This window comes from Rhynchophorus ferrugineus, unplaced genomic scaffold, assembly GCF_030347505.1.
Source record: "Rhynchophorus ferrugineus isolate W39M unplaced genomic scaffold, kcgeb_rfMv2 rfM9, whole genome shotgun sequence".
In the NCBI taxonomy this organism is placed as follows: Eukaryota; Metazoa; Arthropoda; class Insecta; order Coleoptera; family Curculionidae; genus Rhynchophorus; species Rhynchophorus ferrugineus.
Genome location: NW_027472588.1, coordinates 28,279,813 through 28,299,829, shown reverse-complemented (window position 1 = coordinate 28,299,829; position 20,017 = coordinate 28,279,813). Strand labels below are relative to the sequence as shown.

General features: G+C 30.2%; 3 protein-coding genes and 1 long non-coding RNA gene across 7 annotated transcripts in view; 1 reads left to right on the top strand and 3 right to left on the bottom strand.

Annotated features, from left to right (window-relative positions):
• Positions 1–2,703, bottom strand: part of dally (division abnormally delayed protein) — a 221,490-nt gene extending 218,787 nt beyond the window's left edge. The window contains exon 1 of the mRNA XM_076414196.1: positions 2,366–2,703. Within this exon, the coding sequence (XP_076270311.1) occupies positions 2,366–2,537 (172 nt within the window). The 5' untranslated portion in view covers positions 2,538–2,703. The remainder of the gene's footprint in view (positions 1–2,365) is intronic.
• A 2,654-nt stretch (positions 2,704–5,357) lies between these two features.
• LOC143202582 (uncharacterized) lies at positions 5,358–9,268 on the bottom strand. Of its 2 annotated transcripts, none has more exons than XM_076414194.1 (7): positions 9,117–9,268; positions 8,655–8,724; positions 8,180–8,574; positions 7,935–8,122; positions 7,734–7,881; positions 7,409–7,676; positions 5,358–6,466 (listed from the first exon to the last, which is right to left on the bottom strand). In XM_076414194.1, the coding sequence occupies exons 2-7, from the start codon at positions 8,686–8,688 to the stop codon at positions 6,237–6,239; spliced, it is 1,263 nt and encodes a 420-aa protein (XP_076270309.1). In that variant the 5' UTR covers positions 8,689–8,724; positions 9,117–9,268; the 3' UTR covers positions 5,358–6,236. The 2 variants fall into 2 exon arrangements, with proteins under 2 accessions (XP_076270309.1, XP_076270310.1); XM_076414195.1 differs by having other exon boundaries at positions 8,655–8,690; positions 9,117–9,230.
• Positions 9,269–10,061: 793 nt separating this feature from the next.
• Positions 10,062–20,004, top strand: LOC143202579 (solute carrier family 66 member 2). Of its 2 annotated transcripts, XM_076414192.1 has the most exons (5): positions 10,062–10,539; positions 10,604–10,740; positions 13,003–13,071; positions 16,039–16,255; positions 17,473–20,004. In XM_076414192.1, exons 1-5 carry the CDS (start codon positions 10,337–10,339, stop codon positions 17,663–17,665), a joined length of 819 nt encoding a protein of 272 aa, XP_076270307.1. In that variant the 5' UTR covers positions 10,062–10,336; the 3' UTR covers positions 17,666–20,004. The 2 variants fall into 2 exon arrangements, with proteins under 2 accessions (XP_076270307.1, XP_076270308.1); XM_076414193.1 differs by lacking the exon at positions 13,003–13,071 and having other exon boundaries at positions 10,066–10,539.
• LOC143202581 (uncharacterized) lies at positions 11,636–16,041 on the bottom strand. 2 transcript variants are annotated; one of them, XR_013007195.1, is made up of 4 exons: positions 12,691–16,041; positions 12,152–12,632; positions 11,893–12,060; positions 11,636–11,833 (listed from the first exon to the last, which is right to left on the bottom strand). It is a non-coding gene; the product is annotated as an uncharacterized LOC143202581 (long non-coding RNA). The 2 variants fall into 2 exon arrangements; XR_013007194.1 differs by having other exon boundaries at positions 12,152–16,041.
• Positions 20,005–20,017: the final 13 nt, after the last annotated feature.

Here is a 20,017-nt window from a genome sequence, read left to right as displayed (position 1 = left end):
AAATTGATAATTAGCGATGAAGCCCATTTTCTTCTTAGTGGCCACGTCAATAGACAGAACAGTCGGTTTTCGGGAAGACAGAATCCTCAATTAATTCATGAAACATCAATACATCAACTAAAAACAACTGTATGATGTGATATTCATACTGGAAACGTCATTGATTCCTATTATTTTGAAAATGACCAATGTGTTGCAGTTGCTGTTACTTCTCAACGGTACCAAGACATTCGAAATTTTCTTGTACCTGAAATGGAAGAGCAAGGACTAGAGGACATGTGGTTTCAGTAAGATAGGGCCATAACACACACAGCTCGTTCAACAATTCAATTTTTGAATGACGTTTTTCCACGAAGACTAATTTCGCGAAGTGGCGATTTAGCATGGCCAGCCAGATCTCCGGATTTAACAGAACCAGACTTCTTCTTATTCGTCACGAAATTGAAGAAATTCAGCCTCAGATGTTGCAGGATGTCATGAAAAATGCCTTAAAAAGAGCCGAAAGTTGCATAGCAAATCGCGGTCACCATTTAGCCAATATAATTTGTCAATCAACGAAAAAAAATTTAAAGACCAAATAAACTTTTTATGAAAACCAAACTTACTTATTATCTATTTTTTGAAGAAAGTTAAAGGCAATCAAATTGGTAGCGGGACTTTGGCCCCGCTTGTTATAAGGTATTTCATAAACCCGAATTATTTGATTTTTTTTCACGAAGAAGCATTCGAATATGGATAAGCATTGCTCTATGAGCGAATCTCAAAGAGCGTTTAAATGTAAACTTCTAGGCATAACAAAATTACAATACATTTGCATAATAATAATGTTCATTTGGAAAATATTAAATGCTACTGTTCATTAAAACAGGTTTAATCAAAATTTACCGGAAGAGTTTATCTAGTAGTCAATATTTTTTAAAATATATATTTTTTCCGAACTTATAATGGGAGCATCTCTAAAGAAAAGAGCCTTTGGAAATGTTTATTATTAAGTAACTATTTGGAATAGATAATGATAAAATATATGATTTCAAAAAATGAAAGCATCTATCTTGTTAGAATTTCTAAATAATACTACCAGTATATTTATTGTTCGGCTTCAGATCCCTACTTATGGTACAACAGCAGATGTTAATGCCCTATTTCTGAAATTAACCGCCTGTCTTCAAACCCACCTATTCCATCATTCCAAGGCGGAATTCTGGGTCCCCGATAGACACAACGGCGGCCCTAGTTGTCTAGGTTCGCATCAATTTGGTAGTTTCCGGTTTTATTTGATCAGCTGACACCTCTCGACTGGAGTTCTTCATTCCCATAAAAATCCAAATTAAAATTATTGACGACTACTTTCACAAAATTTTAATTAAAATGAAATGCACAGTAACATCTCAGTAATATAGAAAATAACCGTGTAATAACAATGCTGAACTTATTTAAACTTAAAAATATTGAAACTATCAACTTCTGAGCTAATTTAAAAGTAATAACATGAAAATTTACAGATTTTATCAGCTAATTATTTTACGGTTTAATATGGCTTTATCCACATCTTTGCAAAGGTTTTTTATGGGTACTGTAATATCGACAATGATAATCTATAAAATTTACTTTCGTTTCCTTTGTTCATAAAAAATTATATCGTATATCTAACATGAACACTGGATATTCGATTAAAATATTTTAAAGGAATATTCTTAAATATTTGACATTTATTATTAATAGAAAATCTTGTATCATTAAGGCATCTCAGTGTAGTAGTAATAAAGAAGAGGTTAAAATTTTCAAAAAAGGATTATTTGTACGACATAAATAAATAAATACTAATAATAAAAAATTAAATTAATTAATAAAAAAATTAATAATAAAAACTAATTTCCTATAATGCTTTATTACAGAAAAAAAACATCTAATAAAATTGGCGTAAGCTCTCTAGCAACTAGCTATTAATAATACCCATGGGTAAAGACAGAACTATTTAAAATGTTTTTGTTATATTATTTTTATCTATCTTGTTTGAGCATTGATAGATCTAAATAAAAAATAAGCATAAAAATGCGAAAATAGTAAGTATTCATTCGAAAATATAACGTTTAATCAAGCTGATTGTAATTTTTTGTCGACTAAGAATGTTATCCCTTATCACCATATAGAAATATATTTACTGTAGCAACTAGCTATAAATAATAATTGCGCCTAAAGTCAAATGGCAAGACTTAAAATCATATGTGTACAAAATAAATCTTCGAAAAACAGTTGATCCAATTTATGATCGAAGATTATGCGTATCAGTCGAGATTTAGAATTGTATCAACAATCTTCCGACGATGTTATATAAACGGCTCCGATAACCATTCGATTCAAATACCTTTCTGAGCTTGGTCCGATGATATGGTGATGTTCCTCGATTGGAAGAACATTTCGTCACAGGTACCCAATCCAGAATCGTGCCGCTTGAATCGACTATCCACATTCTTCGCCGCGATAACACAAAAGCACACCACCAGCACAAAATACGAAACACCGACGGTCGTTGTCATGGCTCCTGGCTGTATCGTATTTCGCGATATGTTCAGAAGAAAAAATGCACACGGTCAAACCGGTCCCGTATACACCACACCACCCGAAAAACGCTACTAAGAGAGCCGACAATGCGAATGCTATTCGGATCAGATGGGATCAGTGCGCGCGCCTTGGTATTTTTACCTGAATCTATACGCTAGCGTCATCTGTAAGATTCCGACTCGAACGTTAAAAGTCGCTAGACGCTAAGGATACAAAATAATCCGCACGGATAGTTGCATATCTTATATTAGCTAATAACTTTATTCCTTGGAATTTACAAACCGGACCGACAAACTACTAAAAATATTCCACACAAATTAAATAAGTAAAAATATTATCCAATATATATAATATAATAGATTTCATATTTCTATACATACATTTCATTAGCCAATTTTAAAAGGGTAATTAATATAGTATTACTGAAAATGAGTTAATAAAAGGTTTGATATGTCTTAAAGGGTGTCTTCCTTTTATTTGTTGACGCGCTACTCAATATGTACTATTTGTTGACGCGCTACTCAATATGTACTATCTTTCACCTTTTTTCAGCTCAATAAACTTAAATATTTTTATTATTTATTCCGTATTTTCTCTTTCACAGTTTCTGTTTGAGTTTCACAGTATTGTGGTCAATTATTTACCTACTCTACACATATGATGTACTACAAATGGAAAATATCATGGTGATTACATTTGCTGATGATACTACGATTCTTGCTGTCAATGAAAGAATAAAAATTACAACAGGCAAGTGATAATATAAATAAGCGCTTCCAAACATAAGGAACGTAAAAAAAAAGTGGAAAGAATTACAGTTGAAATATAAAATAAATTGTTATTATACAAGCAAATACTCAAACCTATATAATATAAGTATAAACCAATATTATATAAGCCTATAAATGCAATAAAAATTCCGCAGAACAAAGTCCTGAGAAGTATTGTAGGTGCAGCCAAATACTATAGGACTGGTCACCTACACATTGAATGACTGATTACTACTACCTTCAGATACCGACTGTCACTCAGGATATCAAGAGAATCGCAAGCAGACATGCGGAGATACTCAACTCTCATGTCAATATCGAAGTTTTACAACTCCTGAATAGGACACCGACCCAAAAGAATCAGACCATTTGATTTTGTGTAGTGTAGTGAGATGCACTTAATAGAAACAAAATAGTGTTAACAGATAAACATTAGTACACCAGAGACTAAGATAGGGCCGATGGGTCCTAGACAAATTATAGATTAGTCGGCAACGACTAGTAACAATGTTATAAAAGCAAATAATAATAAAGAATTATTATACAGCCATTACCATATTCTTATTACTAGTTAATTCTGTATATTTCCTATTGGTATTAACAACTCTTCCTTCCTTCCTTCCTCTCATCACATTCATGATAATTTTCTCTATTTCATCCTTAATTGCATCCTAATCCTACCATGCTCCCTTCACAATAAATTTCTTATCCTCTGTTATTGCTCATATCTCATTGTTTTCAGACTTTTATTATAAATTGTTAATTATTAAGGCAAAAATTATTATGAACTTCACTGTTCAAATAAATCATAGTTCATTATTTCAGAAACATTATACTGCTAATTATATCAATAGCAATCAATAGCAACTTAGCAATATTATGCCAATAGACTATAAATAAACTCAGAGATATGTATAGAGTCTGAAATTCAGAGAAATATTGATATATTCTATAATAGCACCAAATATTAAAATCAAATTTTTGATGTTTAATAAAGGTCTTAGAAAGATGTGACCACGCGAATGAAGTAGGAAGTCGAAATCAACTGAGCGCAGATGTCGACTCTCATCACGTTGAGATCTCGTATTACTAAAACGTGTTGCCACTGATATCCATACGAATACGATGATATCCAATAATAACTATGAACTTTAAATCAAAACAATTAGAAATAGAAGCCAATTAAAATAACACCGTTCTAAAAAAAGCTCTCTTTAAAACAAATTTGCAGTGAGTCAATGAAGCGGGACACATGAAAGCACGCTCGACAACGAGCTTGCACTTTAGAATAATACAGATGCTTGAGCAACAGATAACCCCATTTCAATTTAATTATAATACTGTTGAATAATTGCTACAATGCTGCTATTTTTTCAAACCCCATCACAATGATCTTCATATATGGTGGCAGATTATTGTAACTATCAATTAATTTGAGATGTTAAAATAAAAATGCATAATTATTATTCAGCCTATAACCATAGTCTCAAACTAATATGTAATGCACACCATAATATCCATATAAAACATGATAGTGGTTTAGTATTCTCTAACCGCCCTTTAGTGTTTGTAAAAAAATATAATAGCAGAAGCTCAAACCAAATAAAAAAAAAACATGCCGAGGAAACAATTTACATTTGTGCTTAGCGTTGAAGTTACAAATATATAATTTATTAATTCACAGTATTTACATTATAAAGCTTGCTTATAAAGTCATGTTAGATTAAATTTATTTTAAACACTGGCGATGATGAAGAATGAAATTTGATTAAAATAAAATATATTTCATACAAGAAAACTGAAATCAATTTCGTTATTTGAATAATTTTTGTTGTATGTATAAATTACGATTTTTTACTTAAATATTTAATACATATTGTTTTTGAAATTCCTCGTTAATTAATACTATAAGTGGTCTACAAAAATTTGGATTATAAATAAAAGACTTGGTTAAGATGTTGGAACAAAGGGAAGAAGATTAAACGATGTCGTATTAAAATCGAGGGATTATAAGAAAAAACGGCATCCAAGCAACATACTCTTTATTGAAATTTGTCCTAAGACATCGGGTCATATATAGAAAAATACCGACGTGTTCAGCAAGCCAGCGATACTCATTTCGGTAAAAATGTTGATGGTCGCAATGTTCTTTAAATTTAATTTATAGGTATGGTAAAGGCTTTCATTAAATAAACGTCGAATACTTAACTATAAAACTTAACAATATCCAATGGCAATGTACCAGCGATAAGGAATATTTATTTAATAAAAAGAGGCATAATTATTTTTGATGGATATAATACATATTAGATACACTTGATACAACTAAGATCATAAGTTGACATCATATACTCATATTACCTAAGAAAATATGAAAAAACATCGAAACTGTCATTTTCCTAAAAATTTACACAAGTACTTTTACGCTCACCTATACTAGTTATAGCAGCAGATTTCTTGTGTGAAAACTTACAAAAACACTTCACATCAAAATCCTAGCAATTAACTATGTTCAAGTTGGATTTAAACGCTTTTATCTTTGTATAGATTATGTATAACCAATATATAACGAACGGGACTCGAATTGATTTGCTTACCACATCATACACAATCTATATCTGAATCCGTTGTACGAACATGAAAAACTTGAATCTAATTAATTAAAAAAAAGTCTATCAACTCTTCTGATAATGTTATTTTTACATGTTTATGAAACATTATTTAAATTAACTTTCCTCAAATTGATTATTCTAGAATCTAGGTGAAAAGGGGAAATCAAGTCTGCATATTATGCATAACTGCATGTTATTCGCTCTTTGTATACAACAGAACGACTGAAGAATGATCTTTTACGCACAATTCCTTTGACTTCTTGCATTCCCCTCTCATCAACTGAATCATACCCTAGTTATCAACTGCAACCTCATCCATGTTCTCCTCGATAGTAACCTCGTTTACTTCTTCCTCGAGCGTTACTTCGTTAACGAATTCTTCTTCGGGTTCCGATTGAATTGCTTCGCAAAAGATGTCTTCACTCAGAAAGGTTCCTTCGTCCACTTCATCCAAGACGACTTCCTCATCTTGCAATTCTTCCTCGCCTTCAACTTCTTGGACTAATTCTTCTTCAAATACAGCTGTAAATATTTATGTAATTTTAATATCAAATATACCTCAAATACGTACATACATCCATAAATCGATTTGTTTTTGAAAAAATTATATATAGTAAGGATTATATAGTCTATCCAAAGTAACAGTGAACTCAAGACATCTCAATTTAAGACGTTAAAGTGTCACAATGTTGCTACATGACTTTTAGTTTATTTTAACTTGTGTATATTGCAACATTCTAGTGCAAATTAAATAATGAAACAAGAATGTTAAAAAATTTCATTTATTTTAACGTTATGGTTAACTGTTCACTGCTACTTTGGATAGACTATATACAGTTCATTATTAATGCTTGGATAACCAGGATTTGAAGTAAAAGTAGTAAACAATTTTGTTTAGATACTTGTAAATACATAACACTAGAATCAAATGGAGTTAGTTTGCTTTAATGAACTGAATTTTGTAATAATGTAAATTTGTATGACTGAACATGTATTCCTATTCTCTAATCACATATCATCAATCCATAGCCGGCGTTTGGAGGAGAGTGTCTACATCTCCAACTAAACGCTGCTGTTGGTGCTGGTGGACCTCAACCACATTTGGTCATTTTGGTATCGTTTGTTCATCTCAACTTGTCTACTAGCGAGCTCTTTTAAGTCTCATTTGTATAATCTTCATAAACACCTTCCTAACTATTGACAGAGGACTTTGACGGTTCTTAAACTGTTTACAGTGTCCTTTTTCAGTATAGGAATAGTTATCACTATATGTGAAGTTAAAATAACATTCTCACACTGGTATTAATCATTTCTGTAGTGACTTGGTCACACAACCTGGCATTGTACTACATGTTTAAACAATTAAAAGACTAAATATATTTAGTACAATCAATCTTTAATTAAAACAAAAAATTATTAATGATAATCCTAACAACTAAATGAATTTATAACATAATAAATTACCTTCTGGATCCTCATGCTCAATTAATTCTTCTTCATGTATAACTTCTTCTTCTAGGACAGGTACTTCTCCAATATCTTCAGATTCTACTTCTACATCTTCATCAAAAATCTCATGCTTCAAGTTTTGACAGGCAAATTCACTTTCATCAATGGCTACTTCCTCCTCTTCTCCCTGTAACACTTGCAGCTGGGGCTCTTCCAAGATTTGTGTCTGTATCACAGACTTTTTTATAATCTTCGCAGGTTTCAAAATTACTGCTTTTGGAAGCTAAATATGTAACATATTAGCCTAGATAGAATAGACTAAATTATCTAACAAACTTACATTCCCATTACCCTGAGAAACAACTTTTAAAATAACATTCTTGCCAGATGCTGTTTTAACCATAACAAGATTAGAAGCAAAATTTGCAGGTTTTACTGATGTCTGTGAAGTAGATTTAGATCCTTGACTAACATCTACACTAGTTGAACTAGAAGATCATACATAATTTTAAAAAATCAAGTTAATTATTAAACCTTATACCCCCGATCTGCTGGATTTACGGTCAATCCATAATGAATATCGGCATTCCAAGGGTTAAATCTCTTCTCAGTAATAATTTCTCCATTTTCATTAATAAGATATTCACTTCCATTGTCCTCATATTCTTCAGAATCACCATCTTTAACCCTTTGATATCTCATTATTTTGTTACCCTTTTGATAGACAAGCTGGAATAGGAATTTATTATACAGTTTACATCTATACTTTTGTTTTATTTATCATACCTCATCGGAACTTCTTCTCGTTGAGGCTTTTCTTCTTCGTGTTATTGTGTACTGCATGGAGTCATAGCCTTCTCTTCTCATCATATCTGGTAAATATCTTCTTCTAGCATTAATAAACCAATTACTTATTTGCAAAACTGTTAAATTCGTCTCTTGTGATAATACATGTTTCTCAACTTCTGTTGGATAAGCATTAAATCGGTGTTCATATAGCCAATTCTTTAAAATCTTCACAGAATCTTTAGGTAAATGACCTCTTCTTTTAACAGCTCTCGGAACATAAGTTTCATATTGTGTTTCATATGTGGAATCATATGGGGCATATAAAATCTGCTGCTCTTCATCTGAAGCAGATTCATTTTCTTCAGCACTACTTGTTTGGAACCTTGCTTGATCTATTAACAAAATATTGCATTTAACATACAAATAATTTGATTTTACAATTGCAACATATTAATATATCAATTTTACTCACCTGTTTCCTGTATTTCATATTGAGGCGAAGACATGTCTGGATAACACAATAAAAACTAATCAGTTATGTCCTAAAATCATTGGATTTTTTACTTAAACCATTTTACAAAACAAAAAAATGTATATTAAAGAAAACTATGTCATTTAATAAAGTATATCGACAAACTCTCTGAAGCGACACTGTAGAAATGGCTGACGTCAGAAAAAAAGGGAGGGGTTGTTGCAATCATTTTTTTTCTGTTCTAAAGTTTAAATATGGTTGTGACTGTTTTCTAAGGGTTGCAATAAACAAATAAATACTAGAATACTTGAATTAAGATGATAGATGACAAAAATTTTAGTAAATGTCAACGAATGTCATGTCAATATTGTCAATTTCAGGTTAGTTTGACGTTTTACACAAAACAAAGATATATTTTGACACCAGTAAATGGCTAAAAAGTCTACTAAAAATAATATATACCTTGAAACTTTAATAAAAACGGGTCTTTTAACGTTTTTCAAACACAGCTTTGTACTCCTCACACACCTATTTTTCGTGGAAGCGTTCGTCTAAGTGGTTTCGATTGAATAACCGGATGCATAGTCAATGAAATACGGAACGCCGACCGAAATGATGACGTCAAGCCTTCGATAACAAAATGTTACCAATACCCTTAGGCAACTAAATTGATATGAAGTATATAAATTTATTACTGATAGGCTATTATTTTTAATATAAAAATATGATAAATTTAAGATAATACTGAAAAATTATAATTCATTCTAAATGTGTATTTATATATATATATAAATATATATATATTCGGTATTCCAATCGAAACAGTACAGATGAAAGTACAACGATGACACATGTCGAGGTCATTAAAATTCCAATTTTTTCTTGTAAATATATTGCTTTGTTGTCTGTATAAGATTGATTTAGTTAAGAGATAAATAATAAGTCATTCATTATATAAAATTATTGGCAATTAAGTTATCAAGGGTTTTAAAAATAATTTAATTTAATTGTTTATTAGTATTTAAATAAATAAATATAAATATTATTACATATTTTTATTAATATATTATTATTACAATATTTGCTTTAAAATAATTAAAATTATGGCAAATTACATGGTCGGAGAGTACATCTGGCAATAAAAATAAAATATTACATTTCTATTTAAGATGTTGCATAACTATCGACATACATACTTAAAAAGATTATAACTTACGTCCTGGTATGTTTAAAAACAGTTCAATATAAATTTTATCTTACAATGTTATAAGAAGTTTGAATATAAATAAATATTTTATAGGTATGATTAAAGAAATAATCAAAACTTTGAACATTTTTGTGTAAAATATGTTGCCTATGGTCTATCTGGTTTTATTATCTAATAATTTGATAATACTTTGTAATACACTGATAACTATAAATGTGGTATATTACTTTACATTTTAAAGCTAGAAACTTATAAATGAGTACTGCATTCGATCTATACATTTTAATTTTTTTTATAATTTTCTGAAATAATTTTATTGAGCCGGTATAATTGACACACTGTGACAGTGAGAGCGTTATTAGTGTGTCTGTGTGAGTGTATGTTTTAATAGGTAATTTTAGTGGAGCGTGTTTTTTAATTAATTGAATGTAAGATAATGTAAAGCAAGTGTAGATATTTGGAAATATATTCAACAATGGATTGGGTAATATCCGATGAGTTGTCCTTAACTGTAGGACATGTCGTAGGATGGGTTAGTGCAGGGGCAATGATAATTGGTGGTGTAATTCCTTATATACCCCAATACAGACAAATTAAAAAAACAAAAGATGCAGAAGGCTTTTCATTGTTAGTCTGCTTAGCTTTGCTCATTGCAAACACTTTAAGAATATTATTTTGGTAAGTTTAAAATTAAAATTATAAATTTTCAAATAAACCCTCCTATTTTTTTCATACTTATTAGGTTTGGGAAGCATTTCGAATATCCATTATTAATACAAAGCCTGGTAATGAACATCACCATGTTTGCTATGATTCATTTATGTGTTAGAGTCCGAAATAAAAATCAACTTCATCAAGTGAGGCAAAGGATATTTACAGGTATCAATTTGTCCTAATATTGTCCCTCTATAGTTCTAATAAAGTTCAACTTTTCACTTTTTAAGACTGATATCATAAAGGTCATTTGCTTAATCCTGTGTACTATTTTGAATTAGCCCACAATATAGGACTATTTTTAATCTATATATTTTTGATTATATTTCTTCTTCATATATATATACATATATATATATATATATATATATATATATATATATATATATATATATATATATATATATATATAAATATATAAAAGTGCCAGATGTGATTCATTTTATTTAAAACCATCTTTATCTTATCTTTATTAGATAAAATACATATATGAAACATTAAGTACATAATGTCTTGATAATTTTTTTTTTATATTTTGATCAAGACTTACATTTTAATACGCATCTGTATATATAGACATTAAAAATATATACAAAAAAATGTCAGTCAGAAAGTCATACATATAGTAATATTATTATTAGATCGCGACATTTAGACTACAATCGATTGTTTGCCGACCTTTAAAAGAAACACACGAACTTTTTGGGTTTTCCTAAGATTTTCAGATATTATAGTGCTTGAATGAAAATACTAAAACTGTTAAATATGTATTCAGCAGTTGTGATAACAAAAATAATCATATTATTTGAAGCCTTAATTCTAAACTAATTTATATCGTAGAATCTTATAAATAACTCAATGTAAAATATATTTGTGTAAATAAAATAAATGCTGTATAAAACTGCATATAGTCCGTTAAATCAAATAGTGAACTCACGTCATCTAAATTGATGACGTCAAAACGTCGCAATGTTACAGCATCAACTCTGAGTTTTAGTTCATTTTAGCATTACAAAATTATAATCTAAATAAAATAATGAAACAAACAAAAATACTGTTATCAAATATAATTTATTTTGACATTATAGTACATCTGATGCATATATTATCGAAGCGCTTAAAACTACAATTAATTATACAGTTATAATAGTGTGTAGGTTAAGGTTGTATTTTATTATATTTACATTTTATACTTTTCCAAACCACCTATGTGATATGTTTTTTTTTAAGTAATGGATCCTCTGAAGGCCTAATCCACCTAATTAACAATTGTATATCCAAGTTATGTATTATACTTTCATTAGATAGCATATTTACTTTTTAGATTTGTTTCTTGTCTTCTTCGGTGTAGTGTTTCCTTCTAAAGTCATTTTGATATTACTGTATTTCTCCTCAGTTTGTTCTGTTACTACCTGTATACACATCTTTTGATAAGACTAGATTTAATCCGTGCTCACACATTTTAACCAAATGCTCATGTATGTCCTGAACAATTACACACATATCAGAGCACATAAATCTTTCACACTTTACAATAAGATTTCCTGCAGTTATCATATATTAATTTTATACTCACCTTTAGTTCTTTCTACTGTCATCACCCTGTCTTGGAAATTGTCAGCATTGAATCATAATCTCATATTCAGAAAGTTATGTTCCAATATTCCAAAAACTGTTACTTTTCAGATTTGTTCACGGTTGGTTCCATCCTTTGTCAATTTCTTCATCAGTGGGTCTGATCAAATTTTTCCAAACCGAAGGTGTTATGAAGCATTCCTGTTATGACTAGTAAAACCTAATAAATTGTTATTCCCACGTTTACCTTTTTCCATCAACTTTTGTTGTCTTAACATTATTCTTATTATCATGTTGCCATAAGTAACCATTAGGTATATCGGTTCATTTCTGAAATATCCATGTTTCATCTAAATACACAAATTGGAAATAATAAATCTTCCTTGATTTTATTATATGCTTTTAAAAATTGTATTCTTTTAAAAGCAATGCCTGGAAGTCTGATTAGACCTCTTCGATTCTTTTCAGACTAACAGTTTCCTCTAAAATAATTGTATTAAATTATGTTAATATTAAACAAATGACTCAATCTTTTTATACATTTCATATATTTGATCTCTGATGGAGCTAACATCAAGCTAATCTTGATTCGACACCGGCTTCATATGAGGACATTTGTAGATTGTCTCGGATACAAGTTCGAACTTATTAGACAGCATCGTGTCTCATTTTTACTATTATAATACGATAAGAAGGAAAATATTGTCTTACTCTAAAAGTAATTTACAATTTGCGGCAGGCAATACATTAAACATATTGATGACGTGAGTTCACTGTTATTTTAAATAGACATAACATGTTTTCGTTAAATAATGTGTGAAGCTCCTTATGCATAACTTTTTTATTTGACAGCTAATTCCCAAGAGGTTAAGAGATTAAAACTTCTGTCAGCAAAGCCTCGACCCCCCCAACGCATCTGTGGTAATTGGCCTGCACGCTATCGCTTAATATCTAAATTTTCTGCTTCTAACAAACAATTAGGTTTTTGGGGACATATATGTTGGCTTTTTGATTTCCGGATCTATTCTATTGCTTGTTTGGAATAATTCTCTTATATTGCTTGCGATATCGATTTTAAATAATATTTGGATTGAAATTGAAATATTCCAATAAAGGAAAGGCATGAATAAATCAAATGAAGCTTCATCTTAAAAACTTCGTCAAATTGATTATTTAGTTGTAAGTCCATAAAAGCTTTTTGATAAAGCACAGTCATTATGTTCGTTTATTGTCATTATATGGCACTGTTCAATGTATAAAGTTTATTAAACAAAAGTTATACAATTTTATATTTGGTAAGAAAACTGCATTCTTTGGTTTATTAATTGAACAGTGTTTCAGTGGTACTAAATGTATGGTTTTTGTTTTATATTTCACAGGGATGCTCTTCAGTAGAACTTCTGAATCTGGACAAATCATATTGTGCTTAATTGCGAATATTAAAAAACTAATGTTTCTGCTTATACTTATATACTTAATTCATCCATATTAAATAGCTAGGATTTAAGGAACTTAGTGCTTGTAAATAACAACCGGCTGTATTATAATTACGCTTTAACATATGGGCTAAAAAGTCTCGGGCTTAACACATAGATGGCGCTAGTTTTATTGCATTCGCAGCTTTTTTCAGTTAGTACTAACCTTCAAAAGAAAGCTATTGAAATTTCATGATGTTCATTCATAAGTTTGTGAGTTATAGTGCTAAGAGTTGCACTACTTTTGTTATTTTCAAAACAATGGATCAAAAACAATTTTGTGTTTTAATTTTATATTGCTTCTTGATGAGAAAAATATCGTTCAAGCGAAGCAATAGCTTGAAAAGTATTATAAGGACTCCGCTCCATCAGAAACAACAATAAAACGTTGGTTTGCTGACTTTAAACGTGGTCGTAGAGACACCAATGATGCAAAACGCAGTGGACGTCCAAATGAGGTGGTAACACCAGAAAACATAAAAAAATTAACAAAACCGTTTTGAATGTTCGAAAAGTGAAGTTGCTTGAGTTAGCCGACATCGTAAAGATATGTGACAATGGATGAAATGGACATAAAACATGGATCCATCAATTCACTCTGAAATCAAAACGATCATCATCTGAGTGGACAGCAACTGGTGACAGGCCTATTATGAGGCAAAATATAAATCGTTGCACAAAAGTACTATTGAAATGTTAGAACGGTGCTCGAATGATTCTGTGGCTCTTATGGAGATTACGTCTTAACGTATTCATCAGAATAAAGCCAATTTTGAACAAAAAAAACGTATTTTCTTTGTTACGCCGGGGATTTTTCAGCCCATATGTTACTGTAATTATAATAAAAGTAATAGCATTCTTTATTACTCCACCATATAGCTTTGTTTCTCTCTTGCTTTTAGTTTTTATGTGTTTAGTTAGTGTCATAATTATCATCAATATAATTACTAATAGTCTTTTTATCCTATCGAAAACCACTTATAGGTTTTTAGATATTGTATATTCATGTAAAATACATTTGATTAAATTTGTGATAGAAGCCATTATTTAACAAGTTAATATAATTTTAATAATCGGTACCAAATTATCAGTTTTTATCCAGTAAAAATTCTTAATATATTAACTGAAATGACATAGATATATTTATTATCTGCCGCTATAGTAATATTGTTTTATAGATCCTGATTATATAATTTTGAATATATTTTAAAGTCCTCTTTTACCAACCAGGGTTTATCTGGACCGGACCTACTGTTTAACGTGGGCTTCGAATCACGGTTCTCGGCATTAAGCCTACCGACTGGCCAGTGACAAACTTAGAGACCATCCTAGAAAACAACCGGTTTTGGGACGGTTATAGCTTGTCGGATTTTCCTCAGTTCCCTATAAAAGCATTTACAATCACAAATATATAGTGTATCCATGCCCCAGCAGGATTCGAACCCGCGGCTATCGCAACAGTAGGAGGACCATCCTGTCGCCTTGACCACTGCGCCAACCAAGCTAGCTTTTATATAATGTTAATTTAATTCTATAGGATTGGGAGTTCAAATTAGTTTGGACCATTTGTCCGTAGGCACAAATTAATTTAAAAACAAAATGGACTTTGATTTTTATAATTAACTTAATAAAGTGAATTAAAGGTATTACCTAGCACCGGCTACTACTTTTTCACACCTTTCAAGTGATCTTTAAGTTTACTTTCGATAACATTTCCCGTATTATTTTTGCACCAGCGCATACCTGCCTAATTGTGTTTTATGTACAAAATCACATTATCGCATACAATTGGTTGTAAAGAATGTCTTCAAATTAAAGGTAGTGACGATGGTTATTCAGTCCAAAATTTAAGAAATAGGTGGAAATACAAAATCCCTAACATTTCAATGTTATATTGCCGATGAGTGTTCAATCTTACGTATGACGTTTTACGTTTTTTTTTCTGCTTTACATCAGACAATTTGAACAGATTTTATTGGTGGCGCTTTTTTGTCCAACAGCAGAAATTTATTTGTACACCTATTTTATAATTTTTAATGCATCAAAATAACATTTGCCAATTGCGGAATAATTGATACAAAAATTACTTGAAAAACGCGTTTGAATGAAATGAGCGTCTGTTGACTAGTGACGAGTGTCATACATAAATTTTACCGTTATACATTCCACATGCTTTTAAACTTGCTTGTGCTTGTAACTAACACATTTCACTAATGGATATGTTTAAAGGACAATTATGAACTGTTTCGTATTAGGATTTGTTTAAATATGTTATTTTACCAAATGATTTCAATCACATGACGGCTGTAATATTCTTAATCGTGGTGTGAATCTTGAGTACATTGAGGGAAATGCATGTACATATTGATAAAGTAAACGCATCCCTTTAATACAAACCGTTTTCTCTTTGTAGATTTTGGCGCCAAAAACTTCTGGAACTGGTCAGATTTTCATTCGTATCTGGATTGCATGCTCATATTCACTATAGTGGCGTCCATTTTGATGTATATTTTTATTGAATATATAATTTTTGTTGAACTTGTTGGATTCATGGCTGTGTTCACGGAGGCGCTCTTAGGTGTGCCTCAACTTATTAAAAATTATAGAAGCAAGTCTACAGAGGGCATGAGGTATGTTAATAAACTTAAACGCTAGAGTAATGCTTATTTAGATAGTTATTTTCGCGAGGGCTTTTTAAACATATTTTATTAAAATTTACATATAGGGTGGACCATGTGTTTCGATATTTTAATATTATTGTTCTTCACTTTGACAGATATCTGTGTCAAACTTTCATAGTAAATAAATATGTTTGAATGGCATTAGGAAAGTGGAAAAGTTTGCGCTAGTTTTGATTTTCAAAATGGTCTTTAAGGACTTCTTTTAGGTATATAATTAAAATTTCTTAAATTCCATCCTTGTTTCACATTATCTTTTTTGTGGGTTTCTAGATATTTTTATTTTTTTAGGAGACTAAATTTTGTATTAGGAGTCTAATTCTTGATCAGTGTTAAAGACCATGAATATTTCCAGAAATAATCTATATAAGAAATTAAATTATTTAAAGTATATCAACCACTATTTATTCTCAGATGCTGTGTGTTTATCGTCATTATAACGGTTATTATGGCATCCTGTGGTTTCTCAAAAATTTATTACTTCTATCTATAAGTATTTTGAGTATATCGAATTTATACTGATCAATATTCGATGAGTTCTCAAAGATGTTTTAGAAAATAATATATAAAAGTTATTTATTTTTCTCCCAAAATAGCTTTAGCTCTTAAAAATGTTAATAACCCAACTGTAAAGGGTACATAGCCAGTCGCGAGTCATACTAAGTGACTTTTTCTGATAGATACCCGCATAAAATGTTACTAATTTTGGTGGTTATCCTGGGATATTTTAAGCAAAGCGCCAAGACATACTAGACAATCGGTGCTTTCAGAAAACGTAAACATAAGTAAAATTGAGCGGAGATTCAATAACATTATCAACAAGAATGCAACAATGATCCACCCTGTATGAGTTAGATTTGTGGTATGATTTTGTATTTTTACCCAGTTTTCTTTATTGTTACTGCATTATGTTATTTTCGCAGTCAATATATTTATAGCTTATAGTAATATATATGAATGAACACTTATTTATAACTATTTATCAATTTATAGTACTTTATGTTTATGGTAGTTAGCATAAATGCGTCAGCATATATACAAATTACATCAAAATGATCAGAATTCGTACGGAATTATCAGAATGGTTTTTTATTCGTTCGGCTTTCTATTCTTTGATATACATCATATATTTCTTTAGACTAGTTTTTAAACCATCTGTTTTCTTCAAGCTTATCCATGGTGATCCTCTGGACTTGCGGTGATATTTTCAAGACTCTATATTTTTTATTGCGGTCGGCGCCCGTCCAGTTTTGGATATGCGGCTCGATGCAAGTCACCATCGATCTCCTCATCCTCCTCCAGGTGTACATTTACAAAGGCAATCCGGACACAACACGTCTAGGCCCCCACAGGATAGATTGAGTAATTATCATGTGGACTCACGATGAATCAAAGTACCAACACAAACCGCAGGCGGAGTCACCGGTGATAAACGAAGTGTCAGAAAACGAGGACAATAACGATGCCGTGACAGAGGCGAGGTGCGTCGTCGAGCCAATCGACGACTCTCAGACTCACAATTCACACACAGACATTCAAAGCAATTTTCTTGTTAGTGCGGATATTCATAATGAGGCTGACGACGACGGCGATTCTAGTGATAATATTAATAATGATAATTCAGACTGTATTTACAAAAGTATCAATGGAAGTTGTCATATCGCTGATAACGTTGGCGATAGGAAATTTAAAACATGCAAAGTTACTTATAAAAAAAGTGCTAAAGTTAGCATGCTTATACACAGACACACATTATGACAAACATTGTCTTTAAGTCATGCTTCCAGTTTGGTTAAGCTAATAAATTCTTCCAAGATTTTCGTTTGATTAGAAGGTATCCCAAAGATCAACACTAGAAGATTACAACACAAAGAAGAGCTTTAACATATATTAGCTTGATTTAAAATATCAGTTTTACTTCCATCGTAGTATTTTGTTCTAGATAATTTATGATATAGTTCGAAAACAAATTATTGAAGCATTTAAAAAATCCTAATTATATTTTAATAATCATTGCCTATATTATGTACAAAATAGGATTATTTCCAAAATATTTATTTAGATAAAATATTTGAATTGAGCTGAGATAATTGTAATTGACCCAGATTTGTTATCAAATTTTACATACAAAATTGATTTGAACTCTAGTATATGGATAAGTTAGTTACAATTTAATTTTGTATGACATAGGAAATACAGTAATGAGTGATATGGTGGATATAAATCATGATATCTAAATAATTTTAAATAATAATATGCAAAGTACCTACTTTACTAAATGAATTTGTCTTACTAAGTATTGTACTATAGTTTTTTAACTTATTGTGTCTGTTTGTTAAGTGTTATGGTTAACTTATCTGTTGGGTGATTTTATCAATTAACCGTTCATACCAAATATCTTCCCAGATTACCTAATAATCTAGTATATTGTAATAAATATAACCATTTCTGTTAGAACTAAAGAATATTAATAATAACAATAAAAAGTTTACAGCTAACAGGGTAGTTATGGTTCTCATTAGAGAATCCATTTATGTATCTATATTTTTGTTTTCCATAGTATATGAACTATAATACTGCAGTATTCAAAACAATATATCTAGAATAGAAATAATATTTAAGTTCAGACTTTGATCATAAGCTATAGCAATATGTAGTATAATTTGTTAACAGTGATAGTGTTACACTCCATTTTTAAAACCTATTTTTGTCATTGGATTTATGGCATTTTGTATTTGGTTAGATTTTAATTATATCTCTCATTGATAACTTCAATGAATTTTGATAATTCTGTTGTCTGTAAATTAATTTGATGACATTACTTAATGACCAAACTCTATCTTGTAGGAAAAGTAAGATATTACATCAGTGCCATACCAGGTATAGGCTGAAATATACTTTTTTGTAAACACAATAATATCTTTATACTAAAAAGAAGAAAATATACAGTCACAAAAACTTATATTTTACCGACTCCTGAAAATGTTTTTTAAAATTTTATCCACTTTAAATGAAAAGAAATGGCGAAAATACATTTGATTAAGACCAATTATTCCGATTAATTATCTCGTTATTCACTTGCAATTGGCTTTGATAGCAACAATTTGTTAGAATATTACCTAAGAAAAGCAATATTTCGAAATCTAAATGCTTTTGGTTAGTGAACTAGTTTGTGGCAATTTGATTCAAAACTTTCATGCTTATAGCCCAGCTGAATATTTCAATAAAACAATAATTGTATAATGAGCAAATAAGTTTGTTTCAAAGTTATTTGATGATTTGGTCTTACTATTTTACAGTCTTTAAAGAGTATTGCGATCTTTGAAGATTTTTAATTTTTAGAAACTTTTTATATGTATTTTAACGAAAAACTGATGGTGGTGTGATATACGACATATTGGTGGTATACGAGGGTATTTGTTTGAATGAAAGGGAAGGAATTGAAGGTATTTTTGAAGAAATTTTATAAATTTCCTCGGGTTTTATAAATTTGTAAGGTTGGACGGTGTATATAGGTAAATAAGTTTTTGTTGCTATACATGTTTATGTATTTATAAACGTAATGGAAAGGAATATTTTTAATAAATAATTAGTATGATTTATTTCATTTACTAGTCATCATTAAGTGTCAATTATTCGGAATACCTATTGTTTATTTTGTATATGTTTTCTTTAATAACAATAAATTGAGTTATACAGTTGTAGTGTTTTTCT